This window comes from Podarcis gaigeae (genome assembly GCF_964106915.1).
Source record: "Podarcis gaigeae genome assembly, chromosome: 1".
Classification (NCBI taxonomy): domain Eukaryota; kingdom Metazoa; phylum Chordata; class Lepidosauria; order Squamata; family Lacertidae; genus Podarcis; species Podarcis gaigeae.
The window spans coordinates 85,354,613-85,371,177 of record NC_139678.1 but is presented as its reverse complement, the minus strand read 5'-3'; the positions used below and the strand labels follow the sequence as shown (position 1 = coordinate 85,371,177).

General features: G+C 45.9%; 1 protein-coding gene across 3 annotated transcripts in view; it reads right to left on the bottom strand.

The window, feature by feature from the left end:
- The window catches only part of PTPRN (protein tyrosine phosphatase receptor type N), a 33,047-nt gene extending 18,892 nt beyond the window's left edge, over window positions 1-14,155 (bottom strand). The window contains exons 1-7 of one of the 3 annotated variants that reach the window (XM_083727018.1): window positions 13,875-14,155; window positions 4,722-4,772; window positions 3,920-4,033; window positions 2,883-2,988; window positions 1,700-1,856; window positions 936-1,134; window positions 422-538 (exon numbers count right to left, since the gene is read on the bottom strand). In XM_083727018.1, coding sequence (XP_083583144.1) covers window positions 422-538; window positions 936-1,134; window positions 1,700-1,856; window positions 2,883-2,988; window positions 3,920-4,033; window positions 4,722-4,772; window positions 13,875-13,983 — 853 coding nt within the window. In that variant the 5' untranslated portion in view covers window positions 13,984-14,155. Of the gene's footprint in view, window positions 1-421; window positions 539-818; window positions 1,135-1,699; window positions 1,857-2,882; window positions 2,989-3,919; window positions 4,034-4,721; window positions 4,773-13,874 lie in introns of all 3 variants that reach the window. The other 2 variants (XM_083727017.1, XM_083727019.1) reach the window with 2 other exon arrangements.
- Between the last annotated feature and the right edge of the window lie 2,410 nt (window positions 14,156-16,565).

Genomic DNA, 16,565 nt, shown 5'->3' with positions numbered 1-16,565 from the left:
TTAAATCCTCAAGCCAACCTGGAAATCAAACTACCCCTTTGGAACCTCTGCTCAATGTTCCCAGATGTGCAGGAGGGGGTAGGGTTGGCGTTTTGATTACATAGCAGTAAAGGTATTCTGTACAGCAAGTACATGCTCCCTTTCATTACTACTTCATGGGCTCCACAGCTAAGCACCAACACAGAAAAACAGGTTCTGGATAGAGTTCCAACTCAGATTTATCCCGATTGTGAGGAGCAGGGCTGGATCAGCACAGTAATAGCACAGCTCTGCCCTTGTCAATGCAGACATAGTCCGGATATTGTTCCATGTTATCCCCAGACACATACAACCCTCTCTCCACCTCCTCTCCTTCAGCTATAGACATCCCAGCTGCCTCTTCTCCCAGATCCTCTTACATATACCATCTTGCCAATCTTACCTGGACTCCTGAGGAGCCGGAGAAGACCAGCAAGGGAGCTGAGATGCTGGGGAGTGAGATCCTGGGGCCTGATGCCATAGCTGGCAAGCACTGCTGCCAGCCTCTCTAGTGCTCTATCTGTGGAAGGGAAATTGGGGAAAGAGGGAAGGTGTTGCAACAGCAGCCCCACCAGCACCAAGGCTTCTAGGCTGAGATAACAAGCTACAACAGGGGTGGGGATCCTGCGGCCTCCATAGGCCATTGTACTACAACTCCCATTAATCTTGACCGTTGGCCAAGACTGACTGGAGTAGATGGGAGGAGTCCAACAGCATCCACAAGAGCACAGATTCCTCACCCCTGAGCTACAAAGTGCTTGAGGAACCCCTTAGTGAAACACGGGTAGGAACAGTCTCACCTGGCTCTGCCAGGAGTGCCCGGGGCTCCCCTCTGTATTCAGAGCTGTCGCCATAGTCCGGAAAGGGGCCATCCATCCTGGAATCGTGCTTCTGCTGCGCCATAGTTCTCGATTTACCTGTCTGCTCCTGTGTTAGGTAAAGTGCTCCCAGGTCCTGGAAAAGTTGACCTCCATCCAGTCCCTGCTGCCCCCTGTAGGAGGGAGCAGTGCTGGCACCAAACAGGGCCTTAGAAGCAGCACCTCGGTCCAGCAGAACAGGGTGCTCAGCGCTGTGAGCATTGGGGTTGTCCCGGAAGGTACCATCTGGGTAGCTGAACTGAACACAGGGAAACAGAAAGGCAATCTTGAAGTGTTCACAGCAGAGGGCAGCAGAGTTTCTTCTAACATGCAGCTAGACCCATTTTGTGCAATGTAAAAAAACAAAAGTACAGTGCAAAGTAAGTTTTTGTGCATTTAGGCATATGGGGTTTAATAAGGAGTTGGTGGGTTTCTAAAAAAAAAAAAAGATGAGAAAAGTAACTTAGCAACTGAAGTGACTGATTGGAACTTGTGGGTTAAAATAAAACACTATAAGCATCCCACCCCCTCTAAATATCCTTCATCCTATCCAGCAAGAAACTTTTTCCAAAGGCAAAGTGGTGCAGTTTAGAATTCAGTGGCCTGCAGTCCAAAATCTATCAACAGCAGTTACAGTTCTGCTCAGGCTTTGAAGTGACTCCTTCCTACTCAACGCTTCAGTAAAACTTAGGCCTCCTAAGCACATTCAGTTCTCTCCATTTGAACAGGCCACTTTGCAAATCACAGGAAGGGCCTTGACTCTCCTTCCACCTCTTCGTGAAGACTCCTTGCCATTACTCTATATGCACATTGCTGAGACATACCTGGTGATGTGGATATGAAGATAAGAAGGGCTCCTTGTAGCCTAGCTCAGGCTGAGAAGCCAACAGCAGCTCCAGGTACCGCTGCAGGAGGACTGGAGGGAGAGGAGGCTCTGGTGGTGAAGAGGATTTCCTTGGAGACAGGTGACTAGGCGGGAACCTGAAAAGAGAACAGTCATGGGCAATATATTATGCTATCAATATGCAGCTTGGCATCTAGAAGCTCACATTTCCCAGTCCAACAAGATGTGTTTTCTGCATGCTACAATATTATCAGTGGCAGCGCCTCTAACTCTCTGTAGGGAAGTTTTCCCATCCTGATACAGTTAAGTGTTCTTGCATCGATGGCCACTGCTTGGACAATTGTGGACATCATCATGGGGAGTTTCCAAACGTCATAGTGGGCTGTCTCTGTTTATTTTTAAGTCCTGCCATTTCCAGTTCTCTTCCTGGCACTTTTTGAGTTTGTCTCCACAATGATTTGCTGCCTTATTTCTTGGGCTCTCAAGAGTCTTTGCCTTCAAAACAGTTGAAGTACAGAAAGAGGGGGGAAAGCACCACAAAGAAGCAAGAGAAAGAGATTTTATAGACATGGAGAGAATAAAATGTTGCCTTAAGATTTGTTCAAAGGTGGTTCTTACGTTGAGAGTTTAAGAACAAGACATTTCTAAATGTCTTGCAAGCTTTACAAGCTCCTGGAAGTTACAGATAGGTAGCCGTGTTGGTCTGTCATAGTCAAAACAAAACAAAAATCCTTCCAGTAGCACCTTAAAGACCAACTAAGTTAGTTCTTGGTATGAGCTTTCGTGTGCATGCACACTTCTTCGGATACAGAAGCTCCTGGAAGGGGAGTGTTCCGCTCTGAAATTAGTGTTGTACTAGTGAGCACTGGAGTCAGATCTCAAACCACCTACAACAGCTTCCTTTCCCTTGAATGTGGATAAGTAGATCTTGGCTGAGAGAAGCACAGACTTCTCTGTGCTTCCTTTTGTGTTTGAGTTGTCCCTTCTTAAAAATTGTCATTCTGAGTGACAGACAGATGACTATCAGCTAGGAGACAAGGGAGTTCCCATTTATTCTCCAAGAGACATTTCCCCCTCTCAGTTGTGATAAGCAGATATTGGATGAAAATTAATGGCTGCAACTCAAGTAAAAGCTCACATTCCAAATGAACTGTTCCCCTTACCTGTTCTCAGCTACAGACTCCCAAGGAGGTGGAAGGTGAAGTCTGGGGATGCGTTCCATCTCCCGGGAGATCACGTGTTGGGTAAGGTCATCCTGCCACGATAAACCTGCCATGAAGATGGAGAGCTAAGTCAAAGCATGGCCACAATAGCCAAGTATTGAATCCAGCGCTGGAACTATGAATATCATCCAATCATTGGGAAGCAGCTGTACTCCAAAGAATGACCAACTGCAGAAACTAAGACTAAAGATTTTAGCACAGCATCCCCAAAATATAGGGACAGGTATTTGCCAGAGACAAACAGTAAAATACAGGGCCCCATCCGTTTTATTGTGAATTGAATTGTGGCTGTTATATATGCTTCTCCTTTCAATACTGTTTGCACCTGCAAAAGTTTTGGGGAAGATACACTGCTTTGTTTCTAAGTCCCACAACTTCCTGCTGAAATGCTGCACCTATTTATACCATAAATGTTACCGTTTACTTTTGTCCTGCTTTTGTTGTGCAATAATGCAGAACAACTAATAAAGCGGATTGAGGCGCGGTTGGTCCAGTATAAGTCCACTTCTAATGCACTATTATTGCCACAATATATTGCAAAATACACACACCAAAAACAACAACAACATCCAGCTTGGAGGAACCCATAGTCTGAGCATATGTTAGATGTGCCTGATTATAGTATGCACTTATGGCATGATGTCATAGTAGCTCAGTGCTAAAGCATCTGATTTGCATGCAGAAGATCTCAAGTTCAGCATTTCCAGGTGGGGCTGGGAGAGAATTTCATCTGAAACCCTGAGAGCTGCTGCCACTGCCGGTCAGTTCACACAATATTGCACTAAATGGACCAATGGTCTCACTTGGTAGAAGGTTCTGTGGTACTGGGGGGTTGGACAGACTCCCAAGTAATGTTGCCAAGACTAGAAGAAGGGGCATAGAGTGCTCTTAATTCCCTCTCCTGGTTTGTGCAGAGCTGGCTCATTTCCCTCATCTTACGTTAATTCTCCTCCTCCTCTTCAAGCATGGACACTTACCTTGTGCCATGAGATGCCGTAGCACATCCTGCAAATGCTGGAGCACAGAGGGTGTGACCTGGAAGTACGGCTTATCTCGAAGGGAACCTTCCTGGCACTGACCAAACAATCCATCTGCAAAGATAACATGACTATGAGACAGTGGTCATGCAACTCAGGGTGGAAAGATCAGTGAAAGGAGGGGGAAGAGAAAAGTAGGGTCAGAGAATAACACACAGCTAGGCAGATGAGGTGGTGGTTAGCAGGCTGCTGCACAGCTTATGGGGGAGCTTCACTATAGGGTGTAAATACACTGGGAACACAATATGTTTCCAATGAATTTCACAAAACTCCATCCTAAGATAATTAGATATGCAAAAGCTTGAAGCTGAAATACACTTTCCTGGAAGTAAGCCTCATTGAATTCAGTGGGATTTAGCCCAAGGCAAACCTGGATAGGATTGCACTAGGAGACAGGGAAAGTGAAATAATTTTGTCTTGTGAGGGTGCAGTCACGCCTTCTACCATTAGATGCCCAAATGGACCAATATCACAACAAGGCTGTAATTCATATGAGAAGCATTGAGGAGGAAACATGCCAACATGGAAAAGAGGCAAGCACTTGTCCCATTCTTGGGGCAGAAAGGCTTCCAGATCAGAGCCTGTTGCACATGTGGTCTCCCCCCCCCCACTTCATAACAAATGCAGAAAGCATATTTTAACACAGCAGGGGAAATAAGTGTACATCACTCTGCAGCAACAGGTGCTTTTCCACCCTATGGACTTAATGCCCTTAATTCCAATCCATCCCAAGCTTATTTACCTTGCACACAGACTTCCTGTTGGGAGCAGAGTCTCCTGTCAAATAGGCAGCCTGGAAAGAGAGTGACAGAGACACACCAGAGTTTTCCAGAGAGACAGTATTATAATTCATATAAGAGATGCTCCAGCTTGACTGTTTCGCAGGGATGCAAATCTACTTGGCTACTGCAAATAGTATGTATTTCAAGACCTAAATTATATTACAATGTTTCAAATGAATAGAACTCATTTCTTCCTGCCTTCAGGATGTCTTTATGTACGTATGATCTTGTTGGACTCAATTGCCACAGTGCAGTCACTGGTGCATGAGTCATATCCACAAAGAGCAGTGTGCTCCGTATTGTGGGCCCAATTTTATGGAATGCCCTTCCAGTAGAGGTCAGACAGGCCTCCTCCCAGTTGGACTTCCAGCACCTACTGATGACTTTTTAAATTATTATTCCAGCAGGCACTTAAACTGAAGTCTGATTTTATACTTTTCATAAGTGTTTACTTTTTTATACAAGGTATTTCTTTTACCCTGCTTAGACGTGACTGTTGTCAAGTGGTAAATGAACTGTTTAAACAATAATAACAAGTTAAATAATAATCTAATCACATGGATCTATATCTAACCCAGCAATAACCATCACCTTCAAGGACAATTCAGGAATACCATAAGCAATGGTCACCATGACTGAATAAAGAAGCTAGTGATTAGCCTTTTTTAAAAAAAAAAAAAAGGAGGGGGCAGGGTTGACAGAAATTACAGGAATCCAACCTTTTGATAATGACATCGCCTGGATTCCTTTCTAAACCCTGAGTGAATGAAGGATGCGAAAGCAACTTTTAAACTTGTCAATGGTGCTTTATTGCTGAGCAAAAAGTCAGACTCAAGCTGTCTGCAAGGAGCTAACCATGGTGCTGAAACTTACCAGCCCCAATCTTTGCCACAACTGAGGCAAGGAAATTAAGTCCACTTGAACAGGCACAGATTCCCTATTCCCCCAAATATTAGAATGGCTTTGCTACAGGGGGTAATGGTGGAGCACTTCTCTCTCTCATTAGCTGGGCCTTATCACTTAAAATAGTAAATAAACAGAGGAAAGGAATCAGGCAAAATATCTGTGCAGCAAAGTTACAATTAAAAAATTTCAATCAAAAATATCTGGGAGAACTGTTTCAGGAATTACCAGATATTGTGTATGGGTGTTAGGATATACCTTTCTAGAGGCAAAACCAACACAAAAAGGGCACTGCTGTGTTTTTTCCTTTGTTAAGCTTTCAGTATTTCCTACTCTTCCCCAACCCGCCCCACACCTAAATGGTGGCACAGCTTTCAAACATTTAGAAAATGACATTTAATAGCAAACAAGAGGGAGATGTAGAATGAAGTATATAAACTAAGAACGTTCCCTAAGGGTAGATTCATATTTTATGGAGCAGATGCCAGCCATGTGTGTGTTTGTGTCTTTCAGCAACTACCATGAATCATGAAGAGCAGACCCATCTCTCTAAAGGCACAGGGACACACAGTATGTGCAACAAGGCATAAATTGGACATTGCTCCCTCCCAGATATCCATCACCTGTGTGTACACACACACACACACACACACACACACACACACACACACACTTCATTTTATGGCAATCATCAAGGCAAACACTGCTATATAAGCCGTAGACATGATTGCCGTGTAAAATGTGAAAATCCCCAGAAGCTTCCAGGTGTGGCACTGATTCTCTGGGAGGAGAAAATACTGTTATACAACGTAGCTCACCCATCCAATATGGATACAGGTACTGCTAGACTATATCAATAGCCCTGAGTCTACAATATCTACCCAGCCAAGCTAGGCTTGGTATTGGCAACTGACTGAGAACCATCCTTCCTGCCCCTTTGTCCAAGTGTTTATTATCCTCCTTTTTGAACCAAAAGGACAGGGCTTTTCCAGTTACTGCAGTCACAGTTCTGGAGCTCTCTTCCTTGGAAAGCTCACTTAGCTATCTGCTTTTGGTGACTTGTGAATATATCCTTATTTCAGAAGGCATCGAGGGGTGTTTTTTAAGCATGAACAACTGCTGCTTGCATTTCTTTAACTTTCAGTTTTTGTACTGAAGATCTTACTACTGTTTTTAGTCAAAGCTTTATTGTTAGTTTTATGCACATGTGTCTTCTAAAATTTTAAGAGCTGTCTTCAGTGATTTGTTAAAGCAGAAAGGCATAATAAAAATGTATTTTTAAAATGAAGAGAGAAGATGGCTAACAAGGACAAAATTCAAAGGGGTAATAAAATTTAAAAAAACCTCAACAATTAAAAGGTCATATACAAGATAATGAAAGAAGTGGCAGAACGAATCATTCCCTGGGAGGCTAGACAGTTATGTTGACCATGTGCCTCACCAAAGACAACTTAGTAAGGTTAGCAATAGGAAAAACTAAAAAGTGATGTTAATTGCATGAAGGCACCCAATGTGTTTTTGCTATATAAAAAGCAGCAGAGAGGGAAATTGAGCTACTGGGGGACAGCGAAGATGAGGAGGAAACTAGTATCGCTCATAAGCTCCCACTGGCAGCAGTGGATGTTCCCTTGAAATGCAGATAGCAGTTTGAGCAGCATCGAGACCTTGGCAGGGAGATAAGAGAATTAACCCTCCCCAGGCTCTAAATGTTTACCCAGCAGCATAGGCTTCACTCAGCTATTGGTCTAACAAAACCCATGCACATTAACAGCACTCACACAATTAAGGTTGATTCTACAGTAATTTGGCCCTAACAAGTTGGGGGCCGGATTCAGAATTTCCTCCCTCCCTGGAACTGTGTGCACCAGTTATAATTTCTTATTGTAAGAATCCTTGTCTGGGCTTGCCCTAAAAGATGGGATACAAACAGCTAAAATAAAACAATTGTCCCAGGGGCCCACCTCACAAGTGGAAAACCCAGGGGTTAACCTATTCCTATTCTTACTAAAAGCTACCCAGAGCGGTTCTGAAAATGACGAGCAGTGGGGGGGGGCACTACCCCCCCACCCGAGATCTTCTATCAGGAGATAATCAGAGAGGCTATGAATCACACAAAGAAGTCTCTGGAACTGTGACGGATCGTTTGGCATTCCTGGTGTTCCAATGCATCAGAACTACACAGATTAATGCTACGGGTATCAGGGCTGGAGAGAAACCTATGGGAGTCATCTGATTCAAAAGTGTGTAATTATAATTCACACAGATGGGGGACATGGGCATACGATACCCAGCTCTGGCAAATGCTGGGTGCAAGGGACAGCCCATGAAGGCAGGTTGCTAGAAGGCGGTTTCACATCCACAGGGAGAAACGGTCTCAAAAGTAGATACGTAGTTTGTGTCTCTCTCTCTTCTTCATTTATAATGCCATGAAATGTAGAAGAAAGCAGTATAGGCTGCAGAGCACCAGAGCACAAAAATAGTAGGTCTCTTTGCCCATCAGCCACATCCACAATGAATATCACAGCTGCCCAGCCAGTGAGTCAGAGCAGGCCGCGGAAACACACTTGCGTTGCACTACCACTGACGTCTTTGTCGGTGTGAGTCAGAGGCCTCCAGAGGAATGGGATTCTGCAGCCAAGCACAGCAAGGATGGCTCTGGCTCTGTCAGCACACCTGTCCTAGGCAAATTCTAGTTACATGTTCAGCAGAGTCCAATATGGACCCTTCAAAATGAGATTTAAGCAAAAATGTCAAAAGATGCTGGCTGGGGATAGGTCTCAATCTCTACAGACGGCAGGTGGCAGCTCCTTAGAATCTGTCTACACCACCACCAAGGTGCTAGGCAGCATTGTTCCCCACAAGGGGGAGAAGGAGTACACTGTTGGACGAGGCAGAGCTCCTAATTAGGAAAGGAAGTCCCTTCTACAGTCCTCTCTCTGCACATCCTTTCCTATTTATCCCAGTAGAACATTATTTATATTAACCAAGGGAGTATGCTGCTCCTATGTAGCTAACAGGGCTCAAGATCAGGGTAGTCCAAAAAGGCAATGACAGGTTTTCCAAGCCCATACAATGAAGCAATTTCCAAGTTTCATGGTTTCACCTTAATACCCCTCATTGGTCCAAGGTACTTCCTTTTCATCTGCTATAGCGCAATCCATTCTTCCTCCTCTTGAGATCCTACACACAAATGACATGGCAGGGGAAATCCCAGCATGTTTCTTGGCACCTCCAAATGTCCACAGAGAATATCTCTTGACTGCATGGGGCCATGTTTGGGTCTTCATTCAAGGAGGGCTGTGCACTGCAAACCCCAAATACAACCGGGCCGGGGGGGGGGAGTTTTCAGCTAGTGGCTCTTCATCATACCAATATTTTTTGGTTGTTTGTTAACATAACAATTGGCATCTTGGATTAATTTGGCCAGCCTTTGCAACTAATTGGCCCTTGATATTTTTGAAAGGAAGAAATGGGCTAATAGCTTTAGGAAATAGTCACTTGCCGTGTTGGGTGGGGTGGGGAAGATGGACAGGAAGAACAGCCTGGTTTTAGGGACTTTTTAAATATTTAATGCTGTATTGTTTTTAACACTTGATTGGGAGCCATCCAGAGTGGCTGGAGAAACTCAGCCAGATGGGCGGGGTATAAATAATAAATTATTATTAATATTATTATTATTTCCAAGAATCAAGAAGGAGAGCCAAAAACTTTCCCCATCTGCACTGAGATCCCAAGATAGACTGCTTGATCATTCTTCCCCAGTTCTGAAATCCATAGACATAGAGAAGAACTTTCAAAATGGTTGAAGACAAGAAGTTCCATGTGTGTTGCAGCCAGAGTTGATGTGGTGCAAGCAGTTGTTTAAAATGCCCCTGGCCTTCCTCAGTGCTTGGAGCCTTCAGGAAGCTACAGACCAAAATATTTATACATTGCAAGGCTGTTCTCAAGCCATGAACTGCTGCCTCATTCCTGCACTGTATTCCCTATGAATGTGTGCAAGCCAGGATAGCAAAAGGCGTGCAGAAGTCTTTCAGTGGGTCTCCTGGTATCACAAAGCCAGATTTCTTACCCAAACCCACACACTCCAAACAGACTGAGAAGACTTTGAAGTATTTATAAAGCCCAGCTTTTCTGCTTGACAGACATAGAAGTAAAAGAGCAACATGATGGGAGATAGGGCACTCCAGAACCTGACTGAAAAACAAGTTTCTAACAAAGCCACAATATACACATTGTGTACACCCAGTATGTATGCCCAACATGCAGAGTTATTTTTAAAATGTATTTCATTAAACCTTGATATATTTTTAATGCTACATTAAAAATACATTCTCTCTTTCTCATACACACACACACACACACACATGCATACACAGAGAGATTAATATCACTGCAGATGCTGTACTGGCAATAGATTTGGCTTCTAGTCAAAATGTGGAAGGCTGTGAGAAACTTGCTGTTTACAAATGCTTGCTGAAGCTGCAATTGCCTTCCCCCTGTAAACAGTACTTGGTGTTCAATTCCTAGCAGCTAATAAAGAACAGGGAAACAATTCTGCCACATTAGGATTCTCAAAGGGCAAGAAATGGGTTTTAGAAAGTGAATGAGGGAGAAATAGGCTCATGTGCAATATTTTGATTTTTGACCAGGGAAGAGTTCTTCGTCTGCTGCAGGGTTTCTTTAGTGTGTAGATGGACACAAAATGTGCAGCTGGAAAGCTAAGGGGAAAACCAGAAACACTAGGTGTTATGTGTTATTCAAGCACTTAAATAACAGGCAATGTCAGGCACAGCATGTACACAAACAATATACGGGCAGAATATGCTCAGTTTCCATTTCTGAGCTGCCCAAACCTCATTAAAATACCTTCACATTTTGGTCACAACGTCTTGTACTTCAGATCCATTTTCAGGCAGGTAATGATGCATAGGTTTTCCTTTTTGACAGACAGCCAGGTCTTTCTTTTACTTCTGAGGACAATGTTTGAGCTCAAAACCGACTCCCCATCAGAACTATGGAGTCTGGTAGAGAGCATGCTGGCAAGGATCAAAGAGACGTTCTTGCACATTGGTGACCAAACAAATAATTTTACCTTTCCATATTTTGGTCTCGCTCTTGTGCAGCCACAGCTCAGTGCCTCTACAATCCTTTTCTTCTCCTCAGTTACTGCACAATTTTGCAAATAGGGCGACAGAATGTCAAATCTAACCTGGAAAGCACTGCCTCAAACTCTTTACCATATACGCCAGTGCTGAATGGAGTCTGAGTTACATAAATCAGGTGCTATTGTTTTGCTGAGTGAATCAACAAGGCTGTCTAAGTTTACAAATAACAACTTGCCACTATATTTAGCAAGCTGGTTGTCTATTGACCTGTTATGTGACAAGAAGAACCTTTCCACTTCCCCTCCTCTTCCCTGGATTTCAGATGATGTGCAGAAGTGTGGAAAGATTTTCTCAATAGTTGGCACAACAATATAGGTGGATAGCTTGCCATGTGGTTACATGCACATCATGGTAGCTAACCACTGGGTAACTGGTTATCAGTAGCCACCCTTTTTTCTTTATTTCAGGAGTGAAGAATCTGTGGCCTTCCTGCTGTTGTTAGACTCCCATTAGCCCCAGCTAGCATGGCCAATGGTCAAGGGTGATGGGAGTTGTAGTCCAACAGCATCCAAAGGGCTACCCCTGCTATATGAGTTGTGCAAATAAGTTCAGAAGAATAGGAAATGCTTCTGCCATCTTCATCCATAGCAATATGAATGCTGACATGTGGGTTTTTGGCACGAAAGAAAGGCACAGATCTACCATACTCTGACACATTATTGTAGGTTGCCAAAAAGCATCCTATTCATTGACACTGATCTAGACTTCTAACATGTCATAGGAGGTAGAAGGAGTGGGACTTTGGTTGAACAACAAACATCAAGCTTAATATTTTTGCCTTCAAGCCTTCTATTTCTATAAACACACCAGGCAGAATTTTCTAAATGTGGTGGAAATCTCTTAATTTTACCCCCATATTAACCCATGCTCATTACTGGTCAGCCTAGTCTCAGACAGCTTTACCAGCATCCCCACAGGTCAAGGGAAAGCACAGGTCAAGTTTTAAATACAAAAAGCCAGCAAAGTATCCACACGCAGATTACTATCATGCCCTGGGGCTAGTGATAAGGCCTATCCAACCCTTCCCTTAAATGAGCCAGTTCAGCTCTTAATTTTATACCATCTGGCCACAACTCAAGCCTCCATGCCACCACAAGTGTCCTTCGTGGTTCCTGTGCATGAAAGGCCCATGGCCCAAGCAATGCATTCATATTCCATGGCCATCACTGGGTTCGGTGTGAGGGATTTCTCCCCCCCCCCCCATTCCAGCATTCCCACCTCCCACCACACAGTCTCTAATGCACCCTCACTGCCAAGGAGGGCAGGAAACTGATCAGCAAAGGAGTCCATCCTCAGCACCTAACCTATATTAGGTGAAAAGCTTCCAGTACTCATTCTACGTCAAAATTCATCCACATGGCAGATCAGTTCATTTACTTCCCTCTTTGAACATGGAATAAAGAGTTTGCAGCTCCCTACGTTAAAAGTTTCTCCCAAAACTGACAAGCAACAACCTTGCCCTCTTGAATGCCCCCCACCCAAGAGAGGCATCTAATAAAAGACAGCCTGCAAAGGAGGGTGGTCCAAGAGCAAACATCCAAAAGATTCATGAACCTTCACATTTGTTCAGTGCATGGCTGAGTGGTGGTTCTGGAAGGGGTTGCTGTACATCCAACCTATTCAGCCAAGCGCTACTGAAGCACTGAACCAAGATGCAGATTTGCCCAAGTTTGAGAGCTGCAAGGAAAAAGGAACATTGACCTTCCTGCGCCATTTCCTGATGCAAAAAAGAAAAAGGGACCTATGGATTAATTTTGCAAATAAGGAACTGCCAAGAAGGAAGCCGAAATCAATAACCAGGCCCAGAGAGGGTACCAAGCTAAGCTTATTCCTCTGCACTTTTATAGCATTTGATGGAGAGAGCTCTGCTGTTTCCTAGAAGGAATCCCTCTCAGCATCCCAGCTTTCTTCAGCCAGTGAGAGGAAGGAAGGAAGGCAGTTTCTAAAGGGGCACAGTGGATGTTTGCAACAGGCAGCTGGGTCAGACTGGAAAAGGGGAGGGGGGTGAAGAGAAAGGCCCAGCGAGAGAGAATGACGTCAGTGACTGAATTGAGGAGGAAAACACGGCGGGGGGGGGGGGAGAAGAGGTCTACTCTGGAGCTGAACAGAGAAAGGGGAGGCAAAGCCAGCCAAGGCTAACAACGCTGTGACGTGCACATGACAGGCTGCCACGCAAAATGGTGACAATCTCCCTTTGGCGGGGGCTGAAGCCGCACCAGGGAAAAGGAGGAAAACATCCCATGGGAGAGTGGGGTGCGTGTGGGTAGAGAAATACAGCTGTGCAAGGAAAAGGGGGCATCGGGGGCCGGTGGGGGGAGCGGGAACCAGCACCAACACCCAGCCAGGACCCTAAAGCCCGAGGGAAAATTCTGGAGGATTCAGAGGCGAAGCAAAATAGGAAAAGGGGGTGGGGAGACAGCATTGGGGGGGGGGGGAGATGCTCCACTCCATGTTTCCAGCGGAACTGATGCAGACGTGTTACATGGGCTGTTTAAAGAAAACAACAACAACCAAGGGATCCCCACTTCTCACCGCCTCCCACTGGGAAAGAGCAACCTGCGGGAAGGGTAAGAGCGAAGGGGCCGGCATCACTCTTCATTTCCACCACCTTTCCGTCTCCAAGAGCGACCTCCCCCTCCCCAAACCCCCACCATATTTAATAGTCGAAACCCAACCCTCCTCCAAGGATACTTTTCCAATCCTCAGGGCGGAAAGAAATACGGATTTATTTGGGGGCGGGGGGAGACCAGGACTAGGGAGCTCCAGCGTGCACGAAAAATAGGAAGCGGAGCTCCAGGCTGCCATATGGAAGCGAAGGGGCTGCCCCTAATCTCTGCCAGCCGGGAAGGAAGGAGCTCCTTGGCTCCTCCAAGACCCCCCCCCCCGTTCACCCCGCCCACTCCAGTTCCGAGCATCCCAAGCGAAGAAGCCTTCCCCTTCCCTCTCCGGCGTCCAGAGTCCTACCCTTCTGGCCACCCTCCTTCCCGCCCGCTTGCATCCTTCTCCTCCTCCTTCTCCTCGCCACCCCCAGGTGATCCATCTCACCGTGCAGCACTTGCAGCGGGCGATCCGCGGCAGCGCCGACCCCGAGGAGCGGCAGCAGCGAGAGGAGGAAGCAGCCGAGCGCCCGGAACAGGCTCCGCCACCGCCCCATGCCGGCCGGTGCCCCCGCGCTCACAGCCCAGGCAGCCGCCGCCTCCACGGCCGCTGCACCATCCTTAACCCGGCAATCAGCGCCCCCTCCAGGCCGAGACAAGGACGCGCACCTCCAACCAGCCAATCTCAATGAGCATGCAAAGCACACTCTGGGGCCCCAGTGACCTATCGCAACGCAGGGAAAGGACACGCCTCCACAGGGAAAGCCAATAATAAAAAAGCCACGGCCACACCCTGCTTGGAAAAAAAAGTTACGCCTCCCTATTACACGAGAGGCCACGCCCCTCTCGCCTCGTATTATACTCGCCGCATTCTCCAATCCATGTTCCGCCTCCGACCAATCGTACCGACTTCGCCAGGCGAGGCTGACACACACCCCTCGCTGCTGATGCATTAAGTTACACCAATCGCTCCGTTAGCGGAGGCTGTGGAATTACACCTCCTGCAGGCAGGCGCAGCCACAGTCTAGGGTTTGGCTACATTCCACTGAAATCTCCAACACGATCCCCCCAAAGAGCGCAGCAACCAGAAATAGCTGTGTGTGACACGCTCGGTTATAAATCGGCAGTGCCACTTTTTCTACCTGAATGGGGAAGAGAGGTTAAGCAAACTGAATCCATTGGGGGGGGGTTCCCTATATATCCTATTTTTCCTATAGGTCCAAAGCTCCCGCTCTTCGTTCAAAAGGAATGATACAGGGGACTCCGCAAGGCAGCATTATGTCATTCCACTCTCACGTGATACACAGACTTCTGCATATATCCTTGAGGATTCCTGCCAGATGGATTGTGCAGAATCGACCCTCTCTCCGTTGGTAGGGTAAAGCAGAACTCTAGATGATTTGCAAGCCAGCAAGGAGGTCTGGCTCCCAACTACTTAATAGCAGCTCAGGGCAATGAGGGTGTGTGTGACACAGAGAGAGAGCGCAGGTGCATTCACGCTCTTCCAGTAAGACTCTTCTTAATATGCTCTCTGGCTTCTAGAGGCCTGCACAATCATAGTAAACACATTTCCCCTAAAAATGGCCAGTAGTAAAATGGCTTTTAATAGACCTATTTGCCACTTTCTGAAGGAATGCCACCAACAAAAGTGAGTGCCCCCCCTTGCCTTCCTGACGCAACCTCATTAAAAAGAAAAAGTGACCTATGGATTCATTTTGCAAATAAAAGACTGCACCAGAAACAAGAGCAGAGCACGTGCACTTGATTCAAGGCCAGTCATCGCACACTCTCCTCACCAGTTCCAATAAAACAGGAAAGGCCCAATGCACTTACTAGAGGGGCTAAGCCAGAACAGCCGCCATTGTATTGAAGAGCCAGTGTTAAGTGCTCCTGCCAGCTTTCAATGCAGAACAGCTTCAACCCCAAAGATGCAAGTTTAGGCTCTTGTGACAAAATAACCCTAAGCAAATTCCCACGGTTCTGCCGTATTTTTTTGGCATTCCACAACAGCAACTTTCATAGGTTAATTTAGTGGTTAAGGGGCAGCAGGAAGAGGGAAATGCGATTTGCTCATTTCAGCTGGTACCTCCTCACATGCTGTAGGAATAAAGCTGTTTACCTTTTCAAACTCCCTGTGTCTTTCTATAGAACTAGAAACTTATCTAACTTGCTAGGGGGTCAGGGCAGCATACAACAAGGCTGCCTCTCTTTTTTGTTTCCCTACAGTTTTGTTATAGTTGGAAGAACATGTTTCACCATCAACTGGAGGACTATATAGCAGGCAAGAGATTGCTTGTGTGCCATCTAGGAAACAGGGATATGGAAACAGAAGTTGGGGGCACAAGAAAAAAGCATGAAGTTTTTGCAAATGGAAATGTTTGATTTTGCCTTGGAAGACAGCATGTTGACTGTTTGGGTCAAAGGATGAGACAAGAGACCCAATTCTTGCCCAGCGGCTGCCATTGCTGGCTTTTGCCACTGGAAAAAGATGCCTTCCACATAGAGCGGTGATAGGTAGGAACCTCAGATTTGGGGGCTGAAAGCAGCCCTCCAAGCCTGATTCTTCTCATGCCGCATCCCTCAATGGCTCTGCTCCTTCCTGGCAGCAATGTGTCCCTGAACTGTGACCATGCCCCTGGCTTGTCTGGATGAAGGATACAGATGCGGGATGGGTGGAAGGTGTATGTAAACACTTCTGATTTTACTGTACAAAGGTTAAAAATCACACCTGTTGCTCCCCACACTTTTGCCTCTGACGCCACCCACCACTGACACGCAGCATCCACAGGTGGCTGCCATTGAGCAAACAGAGGCCTCCAGCTGAAAAGGTTCCTCACTACACCATGCATGGCGACACTGCAGTCAGCTTCTTGTGTTATTCCCTTCCAACAGAACAGCTGAAGGAGAAACTATGGGGGTATTAAGCAAATGGTTCAAATCTGGAGGAAGGTGACCAGGTTGACAAAGCAGTCATGTCTGTGTCTTTTCTATTTCCTGTCCACTTTTCATTAACACCACTTGTCCAGATTAGAGCTAAAACCACAGGCTCTGCTAAAGACAGGTATGTATTGTTTGATGATGCTTTGAACCTCCAGTCACTATTTTAGATTAGAGCTGTCAATCTTCTGCCCTAATACAG